The 24,187-nt window shown below is 37.1% G+C and overlaps 1 protein-coding gene across 2 annotated transcripts in view; it reads left to right on the forward strand.

Moving 5' to 3' along the window:
• Nucleotides 1-23,897, forward strand: part of PRMT3 (protein arginine methyltransferase 3) — a 39,328-nt gene extending 15,431 nt beyond the window's left edge. Inside the window, exons 11-17 of one of the 2 annotated variants that reach the window (XM_030451139.1) lie at nt 4,474-4,552; nt 8,916-9,103; nt 10,678-10,764; nt 17,114-17,164; nt 17,342-17,429; nt 23,270-23,415; nt 23,689-23,888. In XM_030451139.1, the coding sequence (XP_030306999.1) occupies nt 4,474-4,552; nt 8,916-9,103; nt 10,678-10,764; nt 17,114-17,164; nt 17,342-17,429; nt 23,270-23,379 (603 nt within the window). In that variant the 3' untranslated portion in view covers nt 23,380-23,415; nt 23,689-23,888. Of the gene's footprint in view, nt 1-4,473; nt 4,553-8,915; nt 9,104-10,677; nt 10,765-17,113; nt 17,165-17,341; nt 17,430-23,269 lie in introns of both variants that reach the window. The other variant, XM_030451138.1, reaches the window with a different exon arrangement.
• The last annotated feature ends 290 nt before the right edge of the window (nt 23,898-24,187 follow it).

A 24,187-nucleotide genomic window follows, 5' to 3' on the forward strand; every position in this document is an offset into this window, starting at 1 on the left:
CTGTTTGGACTTATTAAAAACCTCTTTGGCCTTCAAAATTAAGATCAATGACAACTTATATTCAAAGCTTCTCTGGTGTTTTCTCCAAACTTTGGCTCTTCTACTATATGCAAGGGCCTCTTGTAGAAAGGTCCCTTGTTCAGTCTAGATCCATATGTATCTGACTAGTTTCCAGGTAAAGGTGGATAAAATTCTGATTTGATTGTTGATTTTTAAATGTTAGATACTTTAGTGTGCTGGAAATCTGCAGAAGTTATTACTCCACTGCTATAATGAAGAATTGAAGCTTGATTTAGTCTTGAGTTCACCAGTTTCAAGGAAGGTTGAAGTCATTGGCTTAAACTAGTGGTTGAAAAATAGTGTGTAATGGTTGGTGATTTCTGACAGTATGGTGACTTCACTAGAAATGTAATTACACTTCTTTGAGGGAAGCTTCTGGTCAGTTGTTTAATATATACACCAAGACTAACATTCCCAAAATCACATTTCTCATTCTGGAGCCCAAGATTTGGTTTTAAAAGCAACTTGAGCACTTAAAAGCTCTGGTCACGTTTTAAATCAGTCCTCCAAGGTGAGGTAGAGGGTGTAGAAAGCAGCTCTTATAAGACAAGAAAGTATGTGTTTTCTCATTTGTGTGCTAATTTACCTTTTAATGTCATAATTATACGGCCATGTGCATTCCACTTAATTAGGTATTCTAAATATTTAGGAATGTTGGCATTTTTATAGCTTGCTGCAATACAGAGATAAAGAGGACAATGCTGTGGAAGTAAGATTGATAGCAGTGTACACACTGTTCCAACACTGTCCTGAAAGGAATTATATTGCCTAGATGCAAATACAGATTCCTCTTTGTCTGGCTTTCTTGTGTGAATCTGCTTTTTCTTTTCCCTCCCTACATGATACTGTCCAGTGCAAAATCTTCTGTTAGTACAGGAATGTAAGTGCTTGGAAATACTGGAAATAGAAAGCATGAGAGCAAAAAGGAATTCAGTCTATGTCAGTTTTCATCTCTTAATTTAGAGATTAATAGGGGTTAAAGACTAATTTGCTTAGTGTTCTAATAGAAACAGTGTTTTTTCTTTATAACAAAAATATGAAAGTTACTGTTTTGTTTATAAATCAAACTACTTTTGTAGTAAAACAAAAGTTGTAGTAGTCGACATTAACCCTTTTGTGGAGCCATAGCTTCTTTATGCTTGCTACAGATCAGCTTAAGACCAGTACACTACAAGGTTTTTTAGAGCATCTGAAAATGAAAAAACAACTGTGAAGCAGCAGACTGGAGAAAACTGGGAAAATACTGCATCCCCCAGGAATGTTTCTAGAACAGGCTTTCTGAGAAAGATGAACCCTTCCAGAGAGCATGAATCCTCAAATTCCCTAGGTAACCTGTTTCAGCATCTCACCACCTTCACAGGGAAGATTTTTTCCTTATGTCTAACCCAAATCTCCCCTCTTTAAATTTTAAGCTATTGCCCCTTGTCCTCTTGCTACACACCTGTGCAAAAAGTCCTACCCCAGCTTTCTTGTAGGCCCCCTTCAGGTATTGGAGAGCTCCTGTAAGGTCATCAAATGCTTGAGTGCTGTCATCTATTTGAATAATAGAGGAAAATTTTGCAGTGCAGAATATTGAACTGTGAAAGGTTTATGAGCCTTTTATAATTCAGTCACAAACACAAAATAAAGATGGAAAGGACATATCAAGGAGTGTGGCAATGTTCCCATTCCTCTGGATTCGGATTTGCCAGTGGGCTCCTGTGTTTTCCATACCCAGCTTCGTGGATGGACGTGAGGTAGGACAGACAAGTGCTTGGACAGAGTGATTCCAGTGCTGTGTATTCCTGTTCCTGTCTGAGTCAGTTTGTTCTTGTTTCTAGCTGCAGAACAACCATTTCATTTCAGCTTTGACAGTATAAATATCAGGAACTTCCTTTTGAGGAAGAAATGGCCAGCATTTTAGGAGAAAATGCATCCTCTGATAACATTTGAGGTGTGCTGTGTATTCCGTTTGTCTTCAACAGAAAACCTGTCACCTTTTAGGTGTTCTAGTTTAGCCACTGGCAAGATTAAATTAATATGTGCTTCACTTGTATCCTAAAGATCTTTTTGATTTTGAGGATGCTAATAGATATTTAAGAAAAAAAAAACCCTCAACCCCCTGAACACTATTGGGGTGGAAGCAAGAGTGCCCCACAGCATCACGGGGAAAAGATGTTGGGTATAATTCTGTTTCCAGATGGCACCCCTACAGGTGAGGCAGCAGCCTGTGAAATTACATTCTGAATTACACTACAGATGAGCACAGCACACTGAGCAAAAGGCTTTGGTATAAGTAATAAATTACTTGATTCACTCCCAGTGATGGTTTATGTAATTTGCAGGAATCCTATAATGAATTGGGGGGGAAAGATGGAACGGGGAGGGGGTGGAGAACCAATGGTGCCAGAGTGGAAAGGTTGGGAAAAGGACAGTGAGGATTCCTCTGTGTTTCTCATGAAGAGGTGTGTCATCCAGCTGTACTTCTTGTGCTTGTTTGGCACACATCATAGGTGATGAACATTTTAGGCAGGAAGGTGTAAGTGTAGAGCTGAGCTGTAAAAATATCTCTTTGTAACTTGCTGATTCTTGCTGGTAACTAATCTTAAAGTACAACATCTACAAAGTATCCTAAGTACTGTGAAAACAACACTTTTTCAGTTAAAAAAAAAATTATCTACTGAACATATTCTGTTTTTAAAACTGCAAGAATAAGAAAACTGGTTGTGTTCTGTGCTTTTGGCTTGCTGTAGGCATAAAATCATCTCTGTTATGCAATAGGAGCTCCTGGCCTTTTCAAACATTTTTAAAAGCTTACTGAAAATCACATTGCTCACAAAGCATTAGTCCTCATTTTGGGATTTCTAAGGACTTGATTAAAGTTAGGTAGTAAAGCAGAAGAACAAGCAACATTTTGAGAAGTGTCCAGTTACCAGAAGAAGCAGGTTGAGAAAAGGGCACTTCAATTATTTTCATACTCTGTTCTTCTTCATCAGTACAAATACACCATGCTTCAGGTTTCTAGATTTTCTAGTTTTGTTTTCAGTTCTGAAGGGTGCAGTGTGGATGGTGGCATTTATAAGCAATTCTGAATTTTCAGTATTTTTAATTCTAAGAGCCTTAAGCATAATAAATATCCAAGATGGCATAAACTTAGAGTAAATTGGGCACTTGGCAGGGCAGTTGCCATGCAGTGCTGTCTGTCTTCAGTACAGTCAAGTGATACTTAAAAAAAAAAAAAAAAAAAAAAATCCCTAGGAATGTACAAATGTGGAAGTGTAGGAAAGAATAAGGAGAATAACTATTTTGCTTGGATTTTTTTGGTTACTGCTTGAGCAGGCTTGTTGGACTGCAGGTTCCAGGTCTGGACATAAGTTGCTTCTTGTTTTGTTTTTTTGGTTTTTGTTCTCTTCAGCTGGAAGTCAGGGAACAAATCAAGCCATAGGACTAATCTGTGTTTTAAGCTAAGTGAGAATTGGGGTGCTAAGTAACAATCTAAAATGTATGCCTGTATGATTTGTCTTAATTGATTTGATGTCCTAAAAATGTATATGTGCATGAAGTGTTACAGTATTCAGTAAAAGGATAATACTCACTTGCAAAATCAGGAAATCAATTGGAAAACAAAGCAGGATATATCTTGGAGAAATCTGTTTTCTTAAAAGTAGTTGAGAAACAAGTTCTATATAGAATGCTAACTGTAATACTGCTGTATGTTTCTTATATCTCAGAAATGTTCAATTAAGGACATTTTTTTTCTGCTTAGAAAAATGGCTGACTCAATTAGGTTTGCAATAAGTTATTCTAAATGTCTATAGCTTATTAACCTTCTATAAAATAAAGCTCAACCAAAAAAACTAAACCCATGCAAATATATTTCTAACCATTTTTATCCTGAGAATTTCAAGTTCAGCTGCTGCTAAATGATGCAGAACATCAGACAACCTATGCCTTTGGTGTATTATTTATTTCCACATGTCTTAGTGAGCATTGCCCAGGCTGGTCTGGGGAACTACAAGGTTGCAAGTGTGAAGTAGCAAAGATTCATTCCATGTAATGTTTCTCAGTCAGTAATTTTAATGTTGTTTGCAGTTTTAAGTTGGGAGGGACTTTATTGGGCTTTTTTGAATGGTGCCTCAAGAGCTACTGCTAAGAAATCAGTACATACAGATTTTTACTGTCATTGTAGAGATGTACTTATTGCCTGTAGTTGACTAATTAATAAGTGCTAGATAATAGCAGTTTGAGAAATTGAAGATGCTTTAAGTTTGGAAATGCCAGTGCTATATGTGAGAGATTTGCTGGGTGCTGGCTCTTACTGAGCTTAATATAATACTAATATAAAGTTCTTAAACTGTGTTGATAAATTCTCTGTGTAGATTGATTAAATAGAAGCATAATGATTTCAAAATCCTTTCCTTTTTCTATAAACAGGGTTATTTCCTTCTCTTTGAGTCAATGCTGGATTCTGTCATCTATGCAAAGGGCAAGTACCTGGCAGAGGGAGGCTCAGGTTGGTCCACATAATTCTTTTAATAAATCTAGCTCTGGGGGGAAACTAAATGAACTCAGAGATTTAAAATAAGCTATGCATGGATGAGAAAGTTGCCAGTCTGAATGAAAAATGTTTCCATTAGTGTGAGCTTCAAGGCATTAATTTACTGTATGGGTAATAAAAGAACATGAGATGGGGAATCAAGGTCTCAAGTTAATGGTGTTTTTAAGAATAGACGGGGGGGTATTTATTCTTAAGTACATTCTAATTTTTCCTCCCTACTTCTCCCCCCATGTGTGGGCATTTGTTTTCTCCTTTCTAAATCCCAGTTTCTGCATAATTACAGCTAGATGAAAGTAAGTTCTAGTCTGTAAGGTGTGATAGTGTTTGAGTACTATGAATTAGAGGAAAACCAGGGAAGTGACACAACAAAAAGGCTTTATTTTGAAATAGAATTTTTTTGTCCTCTTAAGTAACTGAGGTAGTGTCATCCTAAGCAGTGTGTACATGCCTGTAAATGTTTATTCCTCATGTGATGTGATTTTGTGGGGGTTTTGCACAGGCTTTATTCCTTGGGCTTAATTCCTTTGTCAGTATTGTATTTCAGATTGACCTTTTCAATCGTAGTCATCAGTCTGGGGTTTTCTTCCCCCTTTGTGCTAGCCATGCACATAGTTAGTCTCACTACACTGACTTAATGATTGGATTAATGACTATGTAACAGTGCTTGCTGCAGTGCTTCCCTTGATTGCAGTGAGCTTTTGTATGCTGCAGAGTGCAGCAGAAAAAAGGAATATTATGCAGTTGCTTAGCATTTGGTCACAAAACTGAATATATGATCAAGATATTATCGTTCATGTGTTAAAATATTTAGAATCCACTTGAAACAGCAGGGCACAGTAAGAGCTTTTTTGTTTTCAGTAATATAATCTTTTCCTGATCCATCCTGATCTGAACCACAGTTGTGGAATGTTCTGTATACACTGGGAATTTTACACTACAATATAATTCAATTTGAGGGACATCCTCCTAAAACTGTAAGGAATCATTTTGTTTAGCTGCTACTTACAAAGCCTGAAAAAGGCCAGCAATCTTCAACCTCTAATGAAACTGAGGAAATGTCTTCTACTGTTGTATTATTGGTAACTTTGCTAGTGGTTTGTCCCTCCTGAAATTTTCTTTGAGAGTCAGGTAGGCTGGTTCTGCAGTACACTTTGTGGTCTGTACTCTTGGTGAAAATTATTTTGGGCCCTTTTTTGTCTCTTTCACAAAGCACACAGTACTGTGGCATCTCCAGTTGATATCTCTGGATTTTCAATGTAATGCTGTTTCCTTAAGCTGCTGACAATTTCTGCTCTCCTGCAAGCTTGTATTGCAGGTAAATGGCTGTGCCTGAAATTCCTGAGAAGGATGCTCAGCAATCAGTGCAGCAGAATGACAGAATGACACACGAATGAATGGCAGCAGAACTGTGAGCACATCCAGATTCAGAGGAGGCAAAACTAAGAGCTAATTCCCAGCCTTACCAGGGAAACTCCTGAATCTGTGGTAGAACTTAATTTTGCCACTTAGTACTATTGCATTTAAGATCATTAATTATTCCAGGGACCATCTATAAGCTGAAACAAAACCACAATAGAAGCAGCTGTGATTGCCCAGATCTTTTGGTGACTGAGCCAGGAATAGAATCCAGATTTCTAGATTTCTGTTCAGTCAGTCATATCGCCATTACCTCAGCTCAGCCTATTGGCATGCTGAAGTGGATTATGCCAAACTGTCTTGGGTAATGCATACAGTATATAATAGCTTTATTTGGGAACATAAAATTCTCACTGCCCAGGACCCATCTGTTTGTTCTTTAGAGCTGTTACTTCCTGGAGTGTAGATTTTTCCATACATTCTGGCAGTCCACATCAGTGGGGAGTAGCATAGGTAAGGAAAGCGTCATTAAAACGTCATGCAGGTTGCTTGTCCACGTCAGAATGCTGATGGGATTCACTTGGCATGATTTCCATCTATCTGGAGGATTGCTGCCTTACCCTTCATTGTCCTGGAGTTTGTGAGGCATTGCAAAGGGATAAAGGATTTCCCAGTGTATTCTGGTTCACCACGTGAGCTGTTACTTGTGACAGATGACTTGTGGGCACTGAGTCGAGAAGGACACAGATGGTCAAAACGATGAATCTGGGAGAGCACTGAGGATTCAGTGCTTTTGTCCAGTCAGCATTTTGTTCATTTCACCTGTGAGAAGGAATAATTATTAAATTATAGGCTTAATCAGAAGGAAAATAGCAAATCTGTCAGGATTACACAGGAAAGAGTTGCAGGGTGGCAGAAAGAGCAGAGGATTTCCAGGGTGTACGAGGATAATGGATGAAACAGCAAATACAATTTTAAGCTAGTGCTTTTAAACATTTACAAAATGTGTTATCTAAATAGCTTATGCTTAGATAACATGCTTACATGCCCAATCAGACTTCATTTTAGCATGTACTTCTGGAAGTGGATGGTTCTGTAAATTTGGGAGGTCATGTATTGCTGTAGTCCTTTGCTTCTGCCCTGTTGGTAGAATGCAGATTTCTTCCTGTGAAGTCTGAGCAGGCATTGTCTGCTTTTGGGTTGCTATTGACAGGCTAAACTAAAAATGCAGATTAGATTGGAGCTTTACTGTTGATATTTTTGCTTGTTCTTAAACTCTTTCTATAATCCATCTTGAGATCTGCTGCTGATTTAAGGATTTGTTGTATGGATTTAATAAAAACTGATTATAGTCCCACTCAAATATTTCACCCTGGATAGATGCAGTAAACTTCTTCCCAGAATGATCCAGAAATGTGGGCTAGGCCTAGGAAAAAGGTTGTAAAATATTTCACCACTTTTTGCTGTGCTTTTAATTTTTGTTTGCACTGTTTCTAGCATGATCCTGTAAATCTCTTCTGTGACTGGGGATTTTCAGTCTGTCTTCACCCCACTTCTTGCTGTACCTTTTCCCTGAAAAATATTCCTGCAGAGGCTGCAGTCACTTGCTGCTTCCTTGTCTGTTTCACAGTGTCTTAATTTTTGGAACATCAGTGTTGGCTCTTGACTGTTCGAAATGCTGGGAGGTAAAGCCAAATGTAAAGCAATTATCACACTGATAAACATCAATCTGAAAGCTTTGAGGAATGGAAATCCCTTTTTGATGGCTCCAGAAGCCACTTGCAAATACTCTGACCACCAGATGTTAATTTTTCTCTGTGTGTGACAGCTCTCAGGTGTGCTGGAACCAAATCCTTTGTTTCAGACAAGACAGTCAGTGCTTTTCTGGTTTGATTCTTGTCAACTGCCTTTTACTGTTAATTGCAGGCTGGTTTTGGAGAAACCTTCTGATTGAGTTCTTCCTCTGCAAAGGAGGGGTGATGATAGCTTTCCAACATGATTTCATTTAAAACTTGCTGATGTTTATTTATTATTTTTTAAACAGAAAAAGGAAAGTGTGTTCCTATTGTGTATAAACGAGTCATTGCAAATGTTGAAATGGTTGCTTACTTCAAGATCTTCATATGGAAACAAAAAATATTTAGAGAAGACTTCTTTATCCTTAATATACATAAGATTATTTCCATCAGGCTAAATCTGCTCTCACTATATAGAAGGTATAATTTCAATTTGCTGTTTCATCACTAGAATTTTACAAGGCAAAAGAAACTGCTTTTCTGACTTGCCATGCTAAACTAATGATTTTTCCCTGTTCATTTTAACAAGCTTGGATTTCAAGCAGAGCTGAAGACAAAATTAATTTTACAGTTCACCAGATTTGGGGGAGGAAAAGAGAAACTTAGCTTCAGTTTTATGAGAGCTATTCCATTTATCAACAAAAAATAAAATAAGGTGTTTATAAGTAGGCATTTTGCTCTGAAGCCAGATCAGTAATTCAACATCTGTGGCTTCAAAGGTATTAAAACTCCAAACTGAAAAGAAACCTAGCTAAATATAAATTGTTTCTCTTACTATTTGATAGTGTTATAGACTGCCATGGTTGTAACAGCTTTTCTTTGTGTCTTTTCCAATCAGTAGTGGACAGAGATTGCTAAGAGATTGACATCGAGTTTCCAGTAATTTCTTGGCACTGGGATGCAACTAGGAAGATATTTTACCATGAGCAAGAAATATTGTTACCACAGTAGTGAGTGGAAAAAAAGTTTTCAGTGTCTAGTTTGCTTTTTGGACAAATAAGGACTATAGAAAATGAAGTAGCAGAAGAAGTGTCTTGTTCCAGAGCTGGAAAAAGTTGTTTGAATCTTTTTTTTAAATTGTTAATCACTTTAAGCAAAAAGAAAAAAGAAGTCCCCTTTATGTGTGTCTAAAATAAGATGTCATTGATCTCCTTCTTTTGTTACAGTTTATCCTGACATTTGCACCATTAGTTTAGTGGCTGTTGGAGATATGAATAAACATGTGGAGAAATTACTTTTCTGGGAAGATGTGTATGGTTTTGACATGTCTTGCATGAAGAAGGCTGTGATTCCAGAAGCTGTTGTGGAGGTGCTGGATCCAAACACAGTGATATCTATGGCCAGTGTCATTAAGGTACCATACCTACTAAATTTTTAGTAGTCATGTTAAAAGTTTACTTTTTTTGTGGAAGAGGGGGGGGAAAAATGCACCTACAAACATCAGCATCTTCAGAAGTATGAAAATCCAATAATGTCCTTGGTGTTAAGTCTGTAAGACTTGTGTAGACCGGGTTTTCTTAACCAAGTTTTATTTTCCTCTATTTAGATTCCTTTGCTCTGCATTTTCTTCTATCCAAACCCAAACTGACTTGCATTTTAGTAAGGTACAAGTTGATTAACTGAAATTCAAACTATACAAAAAAAACCAAAACCCTGGCAGATGGTCTTCTACTTTGCTTCCCTCTTCACCTCCAGGTACTGAGTTGGAGGGGGCATGTCTTAGATATTTCAGAGTAAAACTTTAAAATATCTTTCAGTGGAGGATCACTCATTTTCACATCATGCAGTGTTTTATGTATGCTCAAGGTTTTACACTAATTTGTTCTCAGTGGCAATTCTGTTTTTTAAAGTAACCTAAAGTCATTGCATGAGCTTATTTGCCAGAGTTACTGTACAAAGTACTAAAATTAATGAGTTGAGCAACAATAGCATTATAGGTAAATTGTTTTAATCAATAGCCATTCCACAGAACAAACTGATTGGGGTTTTTTAGGGAAAGTTTTAAAATGTTGCTATTTATCATCTTATTACAGAAGATACTGAAGTGAAATCAGTGAAAGACCATCTAGATGATGAAGGGACTGGAGCATCTGTGATATGAGGAGAGGTGGGAAGGGATGGGATTTTTTTTGTCTGCAGAAGAGGAGGCTCAGAGAAGATGCTCCCAGTGTATATAAATGCCTGGTGGTGATGGTGGGAGTTACAGGAGGTGGATCCAGGCTCTTCCCAGTGATGCTCAGAGATAGGACGTGAGACAGCAGGCAGAGATTGAACTCCAGGCCTTTAAAGATCAGGAAAGAAAGCTTTATAGTGAGGCAAGTTGAACAGAAGCACAGGTTGCCCAGGGAGTTTGTAGAGAGAAAATCATTGGAAATACTAAAAAGCTGTTTGGGTATGGTTGTGAGCAACCTGCTTTAGTTGACTCTGCTTTGAGCAGTGGGGTGGAATAAGTCATCTCCAGAGGTCCCTTTCAACCTCAGTTCTATGATGAATACAAATAAACCCCACAGTTATAACCCATACTGATTTCATACTGTAGTTTACCAGGTGGCTTCATGGAAAAGGAGTAAAACAGGGGAGGATGCCTGTAAAAACTGCTCAATCTGAACAATGATCAACATTCATCAAGAGCAACTTTTTTGAGCAGGGTGAACTCAGATCACCCTGTTCCAGAACACACCTATAGTTCCATGCTGCTCCTAGTCCAAGTGTCTATTTTTGCATTTGAGAAAGAGGGGTTTATGTCTTTTGTCAGTGTGCAGATAGGATTCACTGGGCTTAAAGTGTCTTCAGTTTTTGGAGAGTTGTCTTAGTATTACCCTAGAAGAATTCTTATTATGGGAGCAACTGAACAACCTTCATCCAGAGGAGGATCTTAATTTGAATTCAGAACTGCTACTGACAGATTTTTATTATTCCTTTTGACAGCACGTTGACTGTAACACTGCATCCACTTCAGATTTAGAATTCTCTTCAGATTTCACCCTGGCCATTACAACAAGCACAAAGTGCACGGTAAGACAATCTTAGTTTCTTCATGTATGGTCAGTATTGTATTGGACTAGCAGACAGTGCATTAATTTACCTTCATTCATCATTAGTCCTTGCCTTGAAACATTCATTTCTGCAGTACAGAGGTGTCAAATGAGCCCCTTTTGTAAAGAGAGATGGATGTAAAACTCCAGTAATAATGTAGATGAGGCCAGAGAAAGATAAGGAGCCTGAGGATTTGGGTTGTTCTGTTTTGTTCTCTAGCCCTTTTTCTGAAACTAGAGTATTCTCTTCAGGCAGCTACCACTGGGCCCAAAAATGATGCAATCATTATTCTCAGAAGGGTTTTTCTGAGTTTAGTAAAAACATTGAAAAACAAAATAGGGGAAAGGTAGACTATGGCTCATGTAATAAATATTTAGCAGCTCATGTGGCAAACATTTTCACAAACAGGGAAGTTTGTCAGTTTTATGTGTGAGGACTGAGGGGGATCAAATACTGCCTTAGAATCTGATAATCAGGGTTTTTACTGCATGTGTTTGCTTTATTTTATGCAAATTAGTATTTTTACTTTATGAAAATTAATATGTATCACATTCAAAAGAACAGTAATTTTAGCAAGTCTGTGGAATTTGACTGAAAGGAGTTCTAATTACAGCAAACACAAGATTATTCATTTTAGTATTAGATAATATGTTGCATTAAATTGAGTGAAGAATCTCCAGCAGATCTGCATCTGTGATCTCACTCAATTGGGTACTATTTTTCTAACAAATACTAGAGAAGTAAGAAAAGAAGAGTTTTCAGTCTGAGTTGTAGAATTAAATGAAAACTCAATACTAGGTCATCTTTCACACACTTCTTTGAGTTGTGCCAACATTGTTCTGTATGAATTTACAGAAATATATATTCATTTTGTTGTTTTTTTTCCTTGGTCATTCAGTATCTGCTAGTTATATGAAAACAGAGAAACAATGATTTTTGTATTAATGAAAAATGTCCCCTATTTTTTTTCAAGTGTGCTGTGTGTTTTGTGTTGGATTTCTGAAGTATAATTTAAAACAAAAGATATCTGAGTATTTATATTTAACATACTTCATGTCAGGGTGTGAGTGACTTTTTGAAATAAAGATGTCATGTGTTAAAAGCTAAAACAAATTAGGTATTCCAATTAATATTTAGAAATGCTTAAGTGGTACTTAAGTGAGAATACTTGTTGGATTTGACTTAGTTATGGTGCACAGCTTGCTTTATTGGTATAGGGAAGAAAATAATCAAATAGAAGCATGGAATAAAGATGCAATAGAGGTGAGAAAGTCTGCTGTTGTCTTTAAATGTTGCATTGAGCTTTTTAAATACTAAATAATAAGAAAATGCAGGGTAATATTTAAAGATTTTATGATTTTAGTTATATATTTTTACATTCAGCATCAATTGTAAGCTACAGAATCACAGAGTAATTTTAGTTGCCTCAGGGCAGGGTCAGATTTTATTTCAGTCCAAGCTCCTGCACAGCCCTACATTCATTTTCTTAATGTGGCCTCTTTTGAATAACTTATTAGTTAACAGAAGTCTCTACAAAATCTTGGTGTTCTTTATGTTTGGATAGGGTAAAATAGCTTATTTTGTGAACATTGTTTCCCCTATCACTAGACCTTTATAAAAACTTCATTTCTATTCTATGATGCTGGAGTATCATGGACTTACAAATCAAGATGTACACCTGCATTTTATAACTTCCAGGGAGAAGGGGAGGAAGGTGGAGGGAGAGCAGTGTTTCTGAAATTTTTGAGTGAATGCAGGTTCTAAAAAATGATCAGAACTCTGAAGTATTTTGCGCTTCATGATTTAGGTTTATTGACACTACGAGTGAAATTTCCACTCTTTCTATGATGGATTGTAGAAGTTTAGTTGGGAGTTGACACTTCATCCATCATATCAGGCTGCCTAACCTTGCAGTAAATGAACAATAAAAGTCCATTATTTATACTGAAAATTTTGAGGAGATGCTTTAAGATTACAATTTGTCCTTAGAAAATAACATTTCATGGTTTTCTTGTTTGCATCCATATTTTGTTGTTCAACTGGCTTTTTCTTCCCACAAAAAGAGCAGCTTATATTTCCCAAAATTTTAGCTTTTTATACTTAATCATCCTGATTTTTGCTTTTAAAGGGCACTGTGTGGGTGCAGAGGATTGAGTAGACATTCTTATGGGAATGTGTCAGCAGATGGAATGTGTAGATCGTGTTGCTGAGCTTGTTTTTGGAGAAGCTTAGCACTGATGAGAAGTAATTTAGCAAGTACTTGGAGAAAAGAGCAGTGACCTCCTGATTGAGTGTGCAACTTCCTATTAATTGTTGAGGATCTAAACTTCACTGACAGCTCTGGAGACATGAGCCATGGTTGGATCTGCTGCTTCCTCCCTCTGTTTGCATGTCTGGTAACAGGACAGTAAGATGTAAAGCTGACAAAATTCAGAGCCATAATGCAGGTGTTTTTTTTCTCCATCTCATCTTCCTTGGGGTGCTAAAGCAATTAAGTCTTTAAGAAAAAAAAATCCTAATAAATGTGAGAGATAAGGAAAGCTGGAGCAAAATGAAGCTGTTTCAGTGTGACTTCATTTGTGGTGCTTAGACTTTCAGAAGTTATTATGGTGAAGGATTTCTTTCAGAGCATGTTTTTTTTTTTTTTTCATTCCTCCTGTGGTTTACCACAAAGCAGTATCTTTCAGCATTAAGTTTACTTTTCATTATTTTAGCTTTCAACAGCTGAAGACTTTGAAAGCATGAAATGGTTGCATGGAATCATTTATATGAAATTTTTACCAAGCACTTTTAATAGAAGTCGACTTGATTTCAGCCTAACAAAGATAATGGTCAAAAATAAATTCAATTAGCTTGCAAAAGTGCATTTTCCTAGAGAAGAGCTAGGGGTGTCACTACTGATTTTAATGAGACATCTGGCTAATATCAGTAGATGCTGCTAGGAAAATATTCCATTAATTGTATTCTAAGTTGATCACTGTGTGAGCTTTTGAGATAAAATATAATGGTGATTACCCTCATTGTGGAAATCAATTGACAAACTTTTCCTTTTGTTTGTGAGCATTTCCCCTGGGAGTCCATCAAGGTTGATATTTCCTAGCTGAATACCAATATCCCCTGGGAGGAAAATGGCAGTATCTCTTCATTGCTCCCAGGAGATCTTGTCAGAAAGCAGGGGATGTCTATGAAAAGTGGGAGGGAGGAAGGGGGTGAAAGAAAGATAATGAACCAGAGAACGTGACTGATGTATTAAAACCTTTAGGGAGAAAAAGGAAGTAGGTTGAGTGGTGAAAATTCTTTTGACTAAGGAAAAATTTTGCTTCTTAAAATCTTTTTGAATGTTCCCTTGATGTCCAATCTTCCACTTGGGAGCCAACAATAAGTATTAGTGTATAAGTCTTCAATTTTAGGTGAGAAACCTGTTTTTTTTAGGCTGAAAGTTGGAAATCTGACTTTGGGTATCACAGTTAAACACACCTTGAATGCCTGGATCCTTTTTAAAGGAAAGACCACTTTATCATGTTATGAAGCAGGATTTGTGGTTTTGACCTCATTACTTATTGGTAGCCTTCTCTACAGAAATATCCAAATTCTCAATCTTTTTAAAACACAGAATTGTTGGGGTTTTAATAGTGAGGGGTTTCTTTTCTCTGTGATAAAAATGCAGCAGCTCTGCTGTGTGGGTGACAAACATTCCATCTCCATGCTTGGATAAACTCCATCAAAAGCACATTATCTCCCACTTCTGTGGCCAGCTGTCTAATTGTATTTGCTGTAGCCACTCACTGTTGGAACATGATACTAGTGAAGAGCAAGAATGATAAATTACTCACTGTAGGTGATAGCCATGATGATAATTTTTAATTTCCTTGTTCCTAAGTGAATTGCTAAGGTTGCCTTTGTGAGCTCTCATAAGGAGTCAAGCAGTCTCATTTGTTTTATCCTGTTAAAATGCTGTGTGTACATCCAGACATTTTCTTCAGAAAAAAGCCTTAGTATCCAGATATATTTGAATTTCATTTTTGAGTCCTCTTCCCATTAAAGTTAAGGGCATAACTAATGTGTATTAATATTAATCTATTACTTATGCTAAAGCTTTTTGTGATCTTAACAGATTTGGTATGTGTTAGGTGAATGAATGGGGAGAAAAATAGGCTCAAAATAATTTATCTGGGAGGAAAGAAAAGTCTGTTGAAGGCAAGTGAATCTTACTGGGAGGATATGCTTCATTTGCTTTTTTTTCATATGTCTATGTGAACACCTTAGAAACCCTCAATGATGGCTGAAGACCTAAAGCTGCTTTACATGAGCTTTCATCAAATCCCAAGTTTCACAAAATCAGGTCGAATTTACTGGCTGCTGTTGTAATGTCAGGAGTATTTTGCTTTTAGTTGAGTGAATTCTTTGTTGGCATTTAAGGATGATGCTTTGCAGTCCCAGTAATATCCATCTATTCCTAAATAGTTCCTTAGTTCTTTAAATTTTTCAGTTCCCTGGGTAAATATGGAGATCTTGTTCTGGGGTTGGAGTTGTTGTCCTCATAGCTCTGCTTTTCTCCTGATCATTTATTTGAGAATAGGAAGAATAATATTTCTGTGGTGTTTCCTAATATTTAACATCCTTTAAGGCTAGACCATGTGTCAGGTTAGAGTTGCAGTTATTTATTACCAGTGTAGAAGTCATTATTTTTGTTTTCCTCTTTCATGGTAATCAAGAGACTGGCATTTGAAAGATTCTTCCAGAGGAGGCCCAAGTCTTGCTGATTAGTTGTTGCTGAGGTTGTAAATGAGCTGTCAAAGGTGGAGCAAAAAGATGAAAACTGCAGGGGAAAAAATAACTGTTATCTTTATGTTTAAAAAAAAAGAAAAGAAACAAAGGCAGTAGTTGTAAAACATTGTTTAGAATTTATGGAAATGTTGTTTGCTTGTCCCTTTCCTTTAGTTTGACTTCTTGTAAAAAGATGCCACCTTTAATAAAAATCTGGCCAGTCCTATATTCCATTTTTATATCCTTGTGTCTGTGATTGCTTCTAGTATGCTACTTGTTTGTGGTTTGGGTTTTTTTCCACTTCCATCTTGCTGCTTAACTGCTTGCATTAAATTTAACAAGGAGGGAGAACTTAATCTTCCTTCAAGCTGTAAACATTGGAAATGTCTTTCTCTGTAGTGTAGCATATCCAATAGAAGTTGATGATTGGCTGGTATAGCTACTACAGTTTGTGGTAGTGCTCCAAAGTGAAATTAAAAGAAAATGTTTTAACTTGACTGGTACAGAATTATTTCAACAAATTGCATTTAAATATAAAAGATGGGCTCTTGTGTGGTTGTGTGCACCCTCAGCACGTTTCCTGATGACGCCAAGCTGTGTGGCACACTGGAGAGAAGCAAGGCTATCCAGAGGGACCTTGACAGGGTTGAGAGGCTCTGGGGAGACCTTAGGGCACCTTCCAGTACCTGAAGGGGCTATAGGAAAGCTGGAGAGGAACTTCCACAAGTGCTGATAGCAGTGGAACAAGGGGGGAATGGTTTAAAGCTGAGACAGGGGAGATTTGGATCAGACATAAAGAGGAATTTCTTCACTATGAGCATGGTGTGATACTAACACAGGTTCATGTCCAGTTTCAAAGGAAAACACCTTATTTTCCTTTCTCTAGTAATCATATCCTAGGTCTTATTGATATGCATATCAACAGTATTGACCTGGTGATAAAAAAATATTTTTATGACTTTGATCTCTGACTGATGTCCAGAAAAGTTTGTGCATCAGTAGAAGTAGTCTGATGGGTCAATATAATTTTGTCAAAACCTTCTCAATCTTTACTCAAAAAGGCATATTAGAGACAGGGCTGGAATTAGATTCTCAGCCTTGAGTGATAGGACTTCACTTCAGGGATGGAAGAGTCACTGTTTTCAACATCTGCTGCTCATTTGTCACAACTATCTCTTGGTCTCCTCTTCGTTCATTTTTAAAGAAAATTTGATCCCATCAGAGTCTGGAACTTTCCAGGTTTCTCTGCAGTTCCCTCACTGAAAAGTTAACACAGGTGCTTTAACGGAGGTTTTCTTGCTTTAACACTTTGTATTCTACACCATGTTGGTCAAATCTGGATTTAAACTAGAGAGGAAAAATAAAATTAAAAAAATACCAAAAAAAATCAAGCTGTTATCACATGATTTGTAGCATTCTTGAAAGCATAAATCTAAGGTTGTTCCTCTTAAAGTCTTGAAAAGTAGTAGAAATCCCAACAAATGTATATATTAATGATATACTTTTTCTCAGGTGTCACTTATTCCTTTATCCTATTTGCAATTTCCTCTTTTTCTCATAGGCAATTGCTGGTTATTTTGATATATCTTTTGAGAAGAACTGTCACAACAGGGTGAGTATTTGGGTTTATGCATTTTTAAAATGTCTTTGGGAGGTGAGAATGTGTTTTAATTTTATTCTGCCTTGGGGTGTTTGGCAGTGAAACTATTTTGCTGTTTGGTAATTGATTGATGTGGTGTGATATCAAAAATGTTGTTCTTAATCAAACTCTTGAACTCTTCCATTGCAGGTCTTGTTTTCAACTGGTCCCCAGTGTACCAAGACACACTGGAAACAGACAGTTTTTCTCCTGGAGAAACCAATTCCTGTAGAAGCAGGTACATTTAAATTGAGTTGTGGTGCAGCAATGGTTGTTTCACTGCTCTTATTGTTATCTTAAATACTTTAAGAATTATGTAAGTGTTAAAAAGAGATAGTACATAAATCTTAGATTGCTGCTAAGGGTTGGTTTTTTTTTTTCTTAGCAAAGCACTGGGAAATGTCTATCTACTTTCTACAAAATTAGGTAAAAATACATATAAATGTCTGCATATATATCTCTAAGTGGGGATATGCCTTCTACTTCTCTTCATGCTGTAATTCTGGTGAGAAAACTTGTGTATCAAAACGTTTCTGAGGCAGAATAATGTAAGACCAAAGCTATGTTCCATATTTTTTTTTCTCTTTTAGCATTACTAATGTTCTTAAGTTCCTATAGAACTGCACTTTCTTTAAGACTGCTTTTAAGGGGATTTTGGGAGGTTTATTTTGTCCATTTAACCATTAGATATTTACTCACCTCTCTGTCACTTTTACCTAATGGTGAATTAGTCATCTTTGAAGGCCATTTTTCTTTACAAACTTGGAGGACCAAGGGAAGAACCTCTGAGAAGGGTTCATTTCTGCTGATCAGTTAATAAACTCATGGGAATATATGACCCTGACCTGAAAGTTTATAAATAGAGCAGCCATTAAGGGCAAAAGCATACAAAATCCTAGGTGAATGATGCAGAAGAAATTGAGGTCAAGAGAATTAAAAGTACCATAGACAAATATTAAGGAAATTGGAACTTCCTTTCTTAACAGTCCTAATTGTGAAAGTGCCAGAGTGAAAGCTGCATCTACACCTAACTAAACCACTTTTGCAGTTGCCTCTTCTACCAGTAGCTTCTTTCCTAAGGGCACTGTTGTCTGTGTTATTTGAGAAGTCATCTCTCTTTCATCCTTTGACTTTATATTTTAATTTTGATTTGTGTATTCTTAGGTCCTGTCAGTTCTTGGGATGTGTTTGTACCTGGCTTGTCCTGAGTTCTCTTTCTAGACAAGGCTGGTTAAGGTCTCCTTGCTGCAACTCATTAAATTTCAATGTCAGAGAGTGTGAAGTGAAATTTCTTTAAGTGCAACGACATTTGTTAGAATATGCACATTATTTAATATTACATAGATCATTTGACATTTACCAAATGTGTGAAATTACTGGGAGGTGTGTCTGGCTCCAGAAGTTGAGGTGCAGTGACTTTCAGAAGACAACTGAGAAACAGTGTGCTCTGAACCAGTGAACACAACCTAGTTGACTTTCAAGATCACTTTTGCTGTAACTCCTTCTTTTCTCTTTACTAATTCATATTTCTCAAAGTCATTCCCTTAACAAATCTTGTTAGGTCTCTCCTCTTCTTTCTACCTGTTTCCTTTGTGCCATAATTAAAAATTCCCTTTCCCATCCTTTTACCTATTCTGTCTTATTTTTTATTTTATATAAAATTACCAATTTAATTTAGGATTCTCTGTCTGTTATATCTAGTGTTAGAGAGGGGTTCCAAAAGAACTTCTGATGGAATTTCCTTTTCCTTTGTGATAGCAGTTTTTATTTCTATAGGATGTTTGTTCATGGATGATATAAGTCCATCAGGGCAGAAGGTGTTTCCTGAGACTTACTTAGCAATGTTGCTTAATTCAGATGATTTTTTTTTTAAATCCAAACATTCACTTTTACTTTGAACTTTCTGAAGTGTGAATCACTCAGTGTGAATTCTCAGTGGTTTGATTCTGGGTTGTGGTGTAAGAATAGATATATTTTCTCAGCCATAAAAACCACAATGTTTTGATCTCTGACAATAACATGATCAAGCCAAAGGATGAGGCTTGCAATGAATCCTCTCTCCTTTACCATCCCTGCTGCAGCCTGTGCTGGGTGTGCAGTGTTTGCAAATTCTGAGGTGAACTGGGAGAGGTTTAATCCAGGTCCAAAGAGCTGGAGAATGAGGCAATGAAAGTTGCACCCTAATTAATATTCATTAAGTGCCACTGAATTTCAGCTGGATACCCAGTTGTGGTAGATGGCTTTGTGTATTGTTTTACTGGTTAATTTCTGTTGATTTGGTTTAGATTTAATGTGTAAGTGGAGGCTGGTCTTTTACTACTCATGTTTTCTTAAGGGCTGGTTTTCATCCTCACAGACTTGAAGCTGTGTACAATGAAGTAAAACAAAACAGCATCAGCATGTGGGGAGGTTTTAAGTGCTTAGCATGCACTAAAACTAAAGAAACTGGAGAAATAAGCCAAATTACATTTTATTGCCAGAAGAACTGTTTTCTCAGACAAGAGTATTGTATTGTAGAATCCCCACAGAGTTCAAATCTTCACTTAGCAACTGCTTTAATTGCTTGAAAACATCTTTATTTTGAAATGGAGATGCCGAAGCAGAATCTTTTCCTTACTAATGGTCGAAAACATGAGGTCTCTTTCTTTCATTGAAAAAAACCAATACAAAATATCATTCTCATTTGCTTGTCTCAAGCATTTACTAAAAAAAATGCTTATAAAATTATTTTAAAGGGTCCACAGAATCTTTTCAGTACCAGTGCATTAAGGTAGAACTCTTAATGTGTGCAGGCAAATTCTATTAGCAATGAAACAGCATATTGTTGGCATTTTGTGTTCTTGACATTGTGTTGCAGTGGAAATAAAACCTTGATTTTTTTTTCCATGGTGCTAGAAGGGGCTAGCTCAGCAAAACTGAAGTAAAACTCACATGACTAAGCCCCTGTAAAATCCTTGATTATCTTTAACTCCCCAATCTCCATAATTGGGTATCTGTTTGTAAGTTTGCAGACTGAAAAATGTTAATTTGTCTACCTAGAGAGCTTTGTTAAAAGTAGGAAAACAACACTGGCACAATTAATCTGTCTGAATGTTTTGCTCTTATGCTGAAATAACTCAATATTATGTATCCCAGTTGGATAATTTGGTCTCTAATTGAGATTTTACTGTTTTGCCTGTCTACAGCTGCAATGTAGTGTCTGCAGAGCACTGTCAGTTGTTTACTCACAAGTAATGATGCTCACTTCTAAAATCCAGTAATTGTTAAAACTTGGATGTTGAGGTCAAACTAAATCTTGTATCTCTTATAAAGTCTGCAGTGTAAAATCATCCTGCTGACTTTGAAGACATTTGGAAGTGTGTATTTCAGGCACTAAACTGAGAGACTCCCTTCCCATGGCTGTTTCATCTCATTGAAAGATAATTCAAGTTCTTTATCTAGACAGGAACACCTGGATGGACTTCTTGTGCCATCCTGTGTGCCCACCTTGGCAAGTTCTGCAACTGCAAGAGGATGTGGCTCATACAAACACAGAATTTTGTCACAACTGCTGATAGAGAAAGGTTGGGACAAGGCTGTGAAGTTTAGGTACTACAAAAAGTAGTGGAATAAGAGTAGTTCTAGGTGAGTGAGTTTGCCTACTTCAGCTATACATTTTGGAGAACCATGGATCTGGCCTTCACCATTCCCTGTGGTGACTGTTTCTGAGCTGACTTGGGGATCTCAGTCACTCAGGCAGCCATGCAGGGCTGGTTTCCCTCCCCTCAGCTGGCTGGGCAGGCTTCTTTGCAGCAGCCTAGTTCATAATTTGTCACAGGGAGTTGAACCATGGCAGTTTGGTACAAAAACTCTCAGGGAATATACTCAATGCATGAAAGACAGACACAGAACTTGCAATTTAAGAAGATGAGTGGGACAATTAAGGATAAGTTATTAAAAGACAATCGCAGAGAAATACTTTTGGTCTCACTACAAATTATTTGTGTGTTTCATTGTTCTTTTTGCTTTTCAGAAGATAGGTGGTGTATGGAAAGTACTTTCTAGTCAACTCTTCCAGAGTGATGCTTTTGGGACCTACTTTTTTTCAGTTGGATGCTAAACCTCAGTGTTGCATAAGAGGGTGGATTCAGTCTAAAGTGAAGTGGAAAACTAGATCATATTTAAATTGTCAGCCTCAAATGAGGACAACCTTATCATGAAGAGTGGTGTCAAAGCTTGCTGTTCTATAGCTGTGAAGGCATGGATGTCTACCCCTTAAAAGCTTGTGGTTATTGCAGTGTAGGGGATTTATCAAGGTATTTCTCACCAGCAGTTTGGTAGTTTAACTGTCTTCAAGCCAAATCCACTTCACTTTTCTAGCAGCTATCTTTGAAGCAACTCCAGTGAGATCTTTCATGAGATATTTAAATTTTAATGAAAGGTGAAAAAAGCTTTGAGTACCATGTTTTTACTTGGCCCACTGGTAGCTTCATAAAGCTCTACTACTGTAAGAAGAAGAAAACCTGAAAGATGGTGATTACTGTAACCTTCAGTAACTCTTCCAAGCTTTTTCATAACTGAAGAGGGAGGGGACACCAAGTTGTACTGAAAGGCAGACTAATTCTTCACATTACAAGTTCTTTGCCACAAATCATTTCAAGCTTTAAATAAATATTACAGATATGCATGCAAGAGACTGCCTGAACTCTCTGGGTTCAGACAAATCCTTTAAGATGGATCAAGTTATAGACTGAAAAATAAGGTTGTTTAGGTCTAAACATTCTCATTGCTTTGACTCTTGGACTGAGAGGGATCTTCACTCACAGACTGTATTTCACAAATGCAAATGAAACATATTTGCTTACAGTTTCACTGCTGGTAAAAGTCAGAATCAAAATAAAGTATTTCAAGTGCTCAGAGCACACATATAGGGGGGTCTGTAGAGAGTGTAATCAGGCCTGGATTATGGAGCAATGGATCAGTATGGAAGGGAGGGATGGATTTTTTTTTTTTCCCTGTGCTAGTAAGCTTGTGCAGCAGTTCTGCTGAGTTCTTTTGTTTTTCTCTTTTTGGAGACAAATTTCAGGACTCCCCAAGGGATAATAAAAATGCAGGAAGGGGATTGTAATGGATTCAGTTTTGTCCTAATCAAACTGCAATGGCACTGTGTGGTTTACTTGCATTCAACTGAGCGTGATAAGAGCAAGGTGATGCAGCTGAGTCCCTGAGACAGCTTCCTCCAGGCAGCTCACAGGACAGCAGAATGGTGAAAAAACATCAGTCATTTTCTATCTACGTGACATTGATTAATTGTTCAGAACTGCCTTTCTGTTACTTGGTTGCACTGCTGTTGTTTGCTTCAGCCCTCAGAAAAGACTCTTTGGAAAGGCAGATCTAATGTGGTTACTGCATATAAAATAGCTGAGAAAAATTGAATGCTTTGTTTCATTAACAGCTTTTGCAAAATTGATCTGAGGGTTCTGCTCTAGGAAGTTAGCTACAATTTATAAAATTCTGTTTAGATTTTTACTTGTATTTCTTTGTATTAATGTTTTAAATGCCAAGATTGTGGTATGGATTAGTTTAAACCATGGCATTTTAGTTTTCTTAGGGACTCTTTAGTCTAAACAATTTTTAAAACATTTAAACATCATTGGATTTTAAAAGATATCAAACAATTAATTTTGCAGCAGTTCTGAAAATGCCTGTTCAAACCAGGTTAACCTTCCCAGCTGGAGAGGAGCTCTAAAACCCTTTTTTCTCTACCTTTTCCTTCTGCCTGGCAAATCTATTTCTCTTAAAGTAATCAATTACAAGTGAAGTAACTGGCATATCAACTCTTTGGGTGTGGCACCTGAGAAATAAAGCACCAGAAGCACCTCAGCAACTCACTGGCTTGAACAGCAGTCAGTTTGATTTGATGTTTGTTGTCATGACCCTTGCTTAGTGCTTTGAAAATCTAAAGGAAACCTTTGTAGATTTGTTTAGTGCTGATAAATTTGTAACAGCTTTGCATCATAAGGGTGTGTAATGCATCTTTGCTATTTCTGTGCACAATTCAGTCGTGTAAGAATAGTGATTTCCTTTTTCCTTTTGCAGGTGAGGCCTTGAGAGGGAAGATAACAGTCTGCAAAAACAGGAAGGATCCACGGTCCCTCTTTATAACCTTGGCAGTGAAGGACACAAAGCAGACCTACAGCCTTCAGTGAAGACACTGTGACATATAACTTTGGAAAATGTCAAATGTAAATGTTAGATTTAACTGTTGATAACTGTTTCTAAATGCCCCAAAAATGGTAAACTCTTGGGTTTTTATACGAATGGTTTACCCAAATTGAGAGAGCACTGTTTGGATGCTTTTGCACTGGGATATGGAAGACTGATGATGAAATTGGATTCTGCTGGTCTTCACATGATATAGGGAAGGGAAGAAAGATGGTTTGGGGCTGCATGAGACTTCTAGGTGAGAAAAATCAGCTTAAGTAAATATGATCTGTAAATATTGTTTTATTCTCCAGCTGGAAAAAATCCTTGTGCAACATTTTTAGTAAAGAAGAAGCTAAATCACATGCCAGTGCCCCTGAGTAGGAGCTGGAAAATCACAAGTGGAATAAGTTTGGAACCAACTGCTGCATTTCAACAACAAAGACTATTTTTATTACACTTCTATACCTAAAAAATTGTATCACATTTCAGTGACTTTTATCCAAATAAAAGAACCAGGTATGTTACATAATGTCGTTGCCAATTTCCTTCTCCTCTATAACTGCAAATTTCTCCATCTATCCAGTGTTAGCTCATTTATTTGTGGCTACACTATTTTCTCTACTTGCCAGTTGCACCATATGTTGATGGAAGTGTGTATTTTTAGCAGCTTTAGGAAAAATACTATAAACAAATAGCAGCAGTTGCTGCAGTGGTGGATTTGGTTTGGCTGCTTACAGAAAAGCAAGGATTGACATGTTTGTTGTGATGTTTAAATGCTTCAAACTGCAATGGAGTTGGAACTAAGTGTAA

The sequence above is a fragment of the Calypte anna genome, chromosome 5 (assembly GCF_003957555.1).
Source record: "Calypte anna isolate BGI_N300 chromosome 5, bCalAnn1_v1.p, whole genome shotgun sequence".
Lineage (NCBI taxonomy): Eukaryota > Metazoa > Chordata > Aves > Apodiformes > Trochilidae > Calypte > Calypte anna.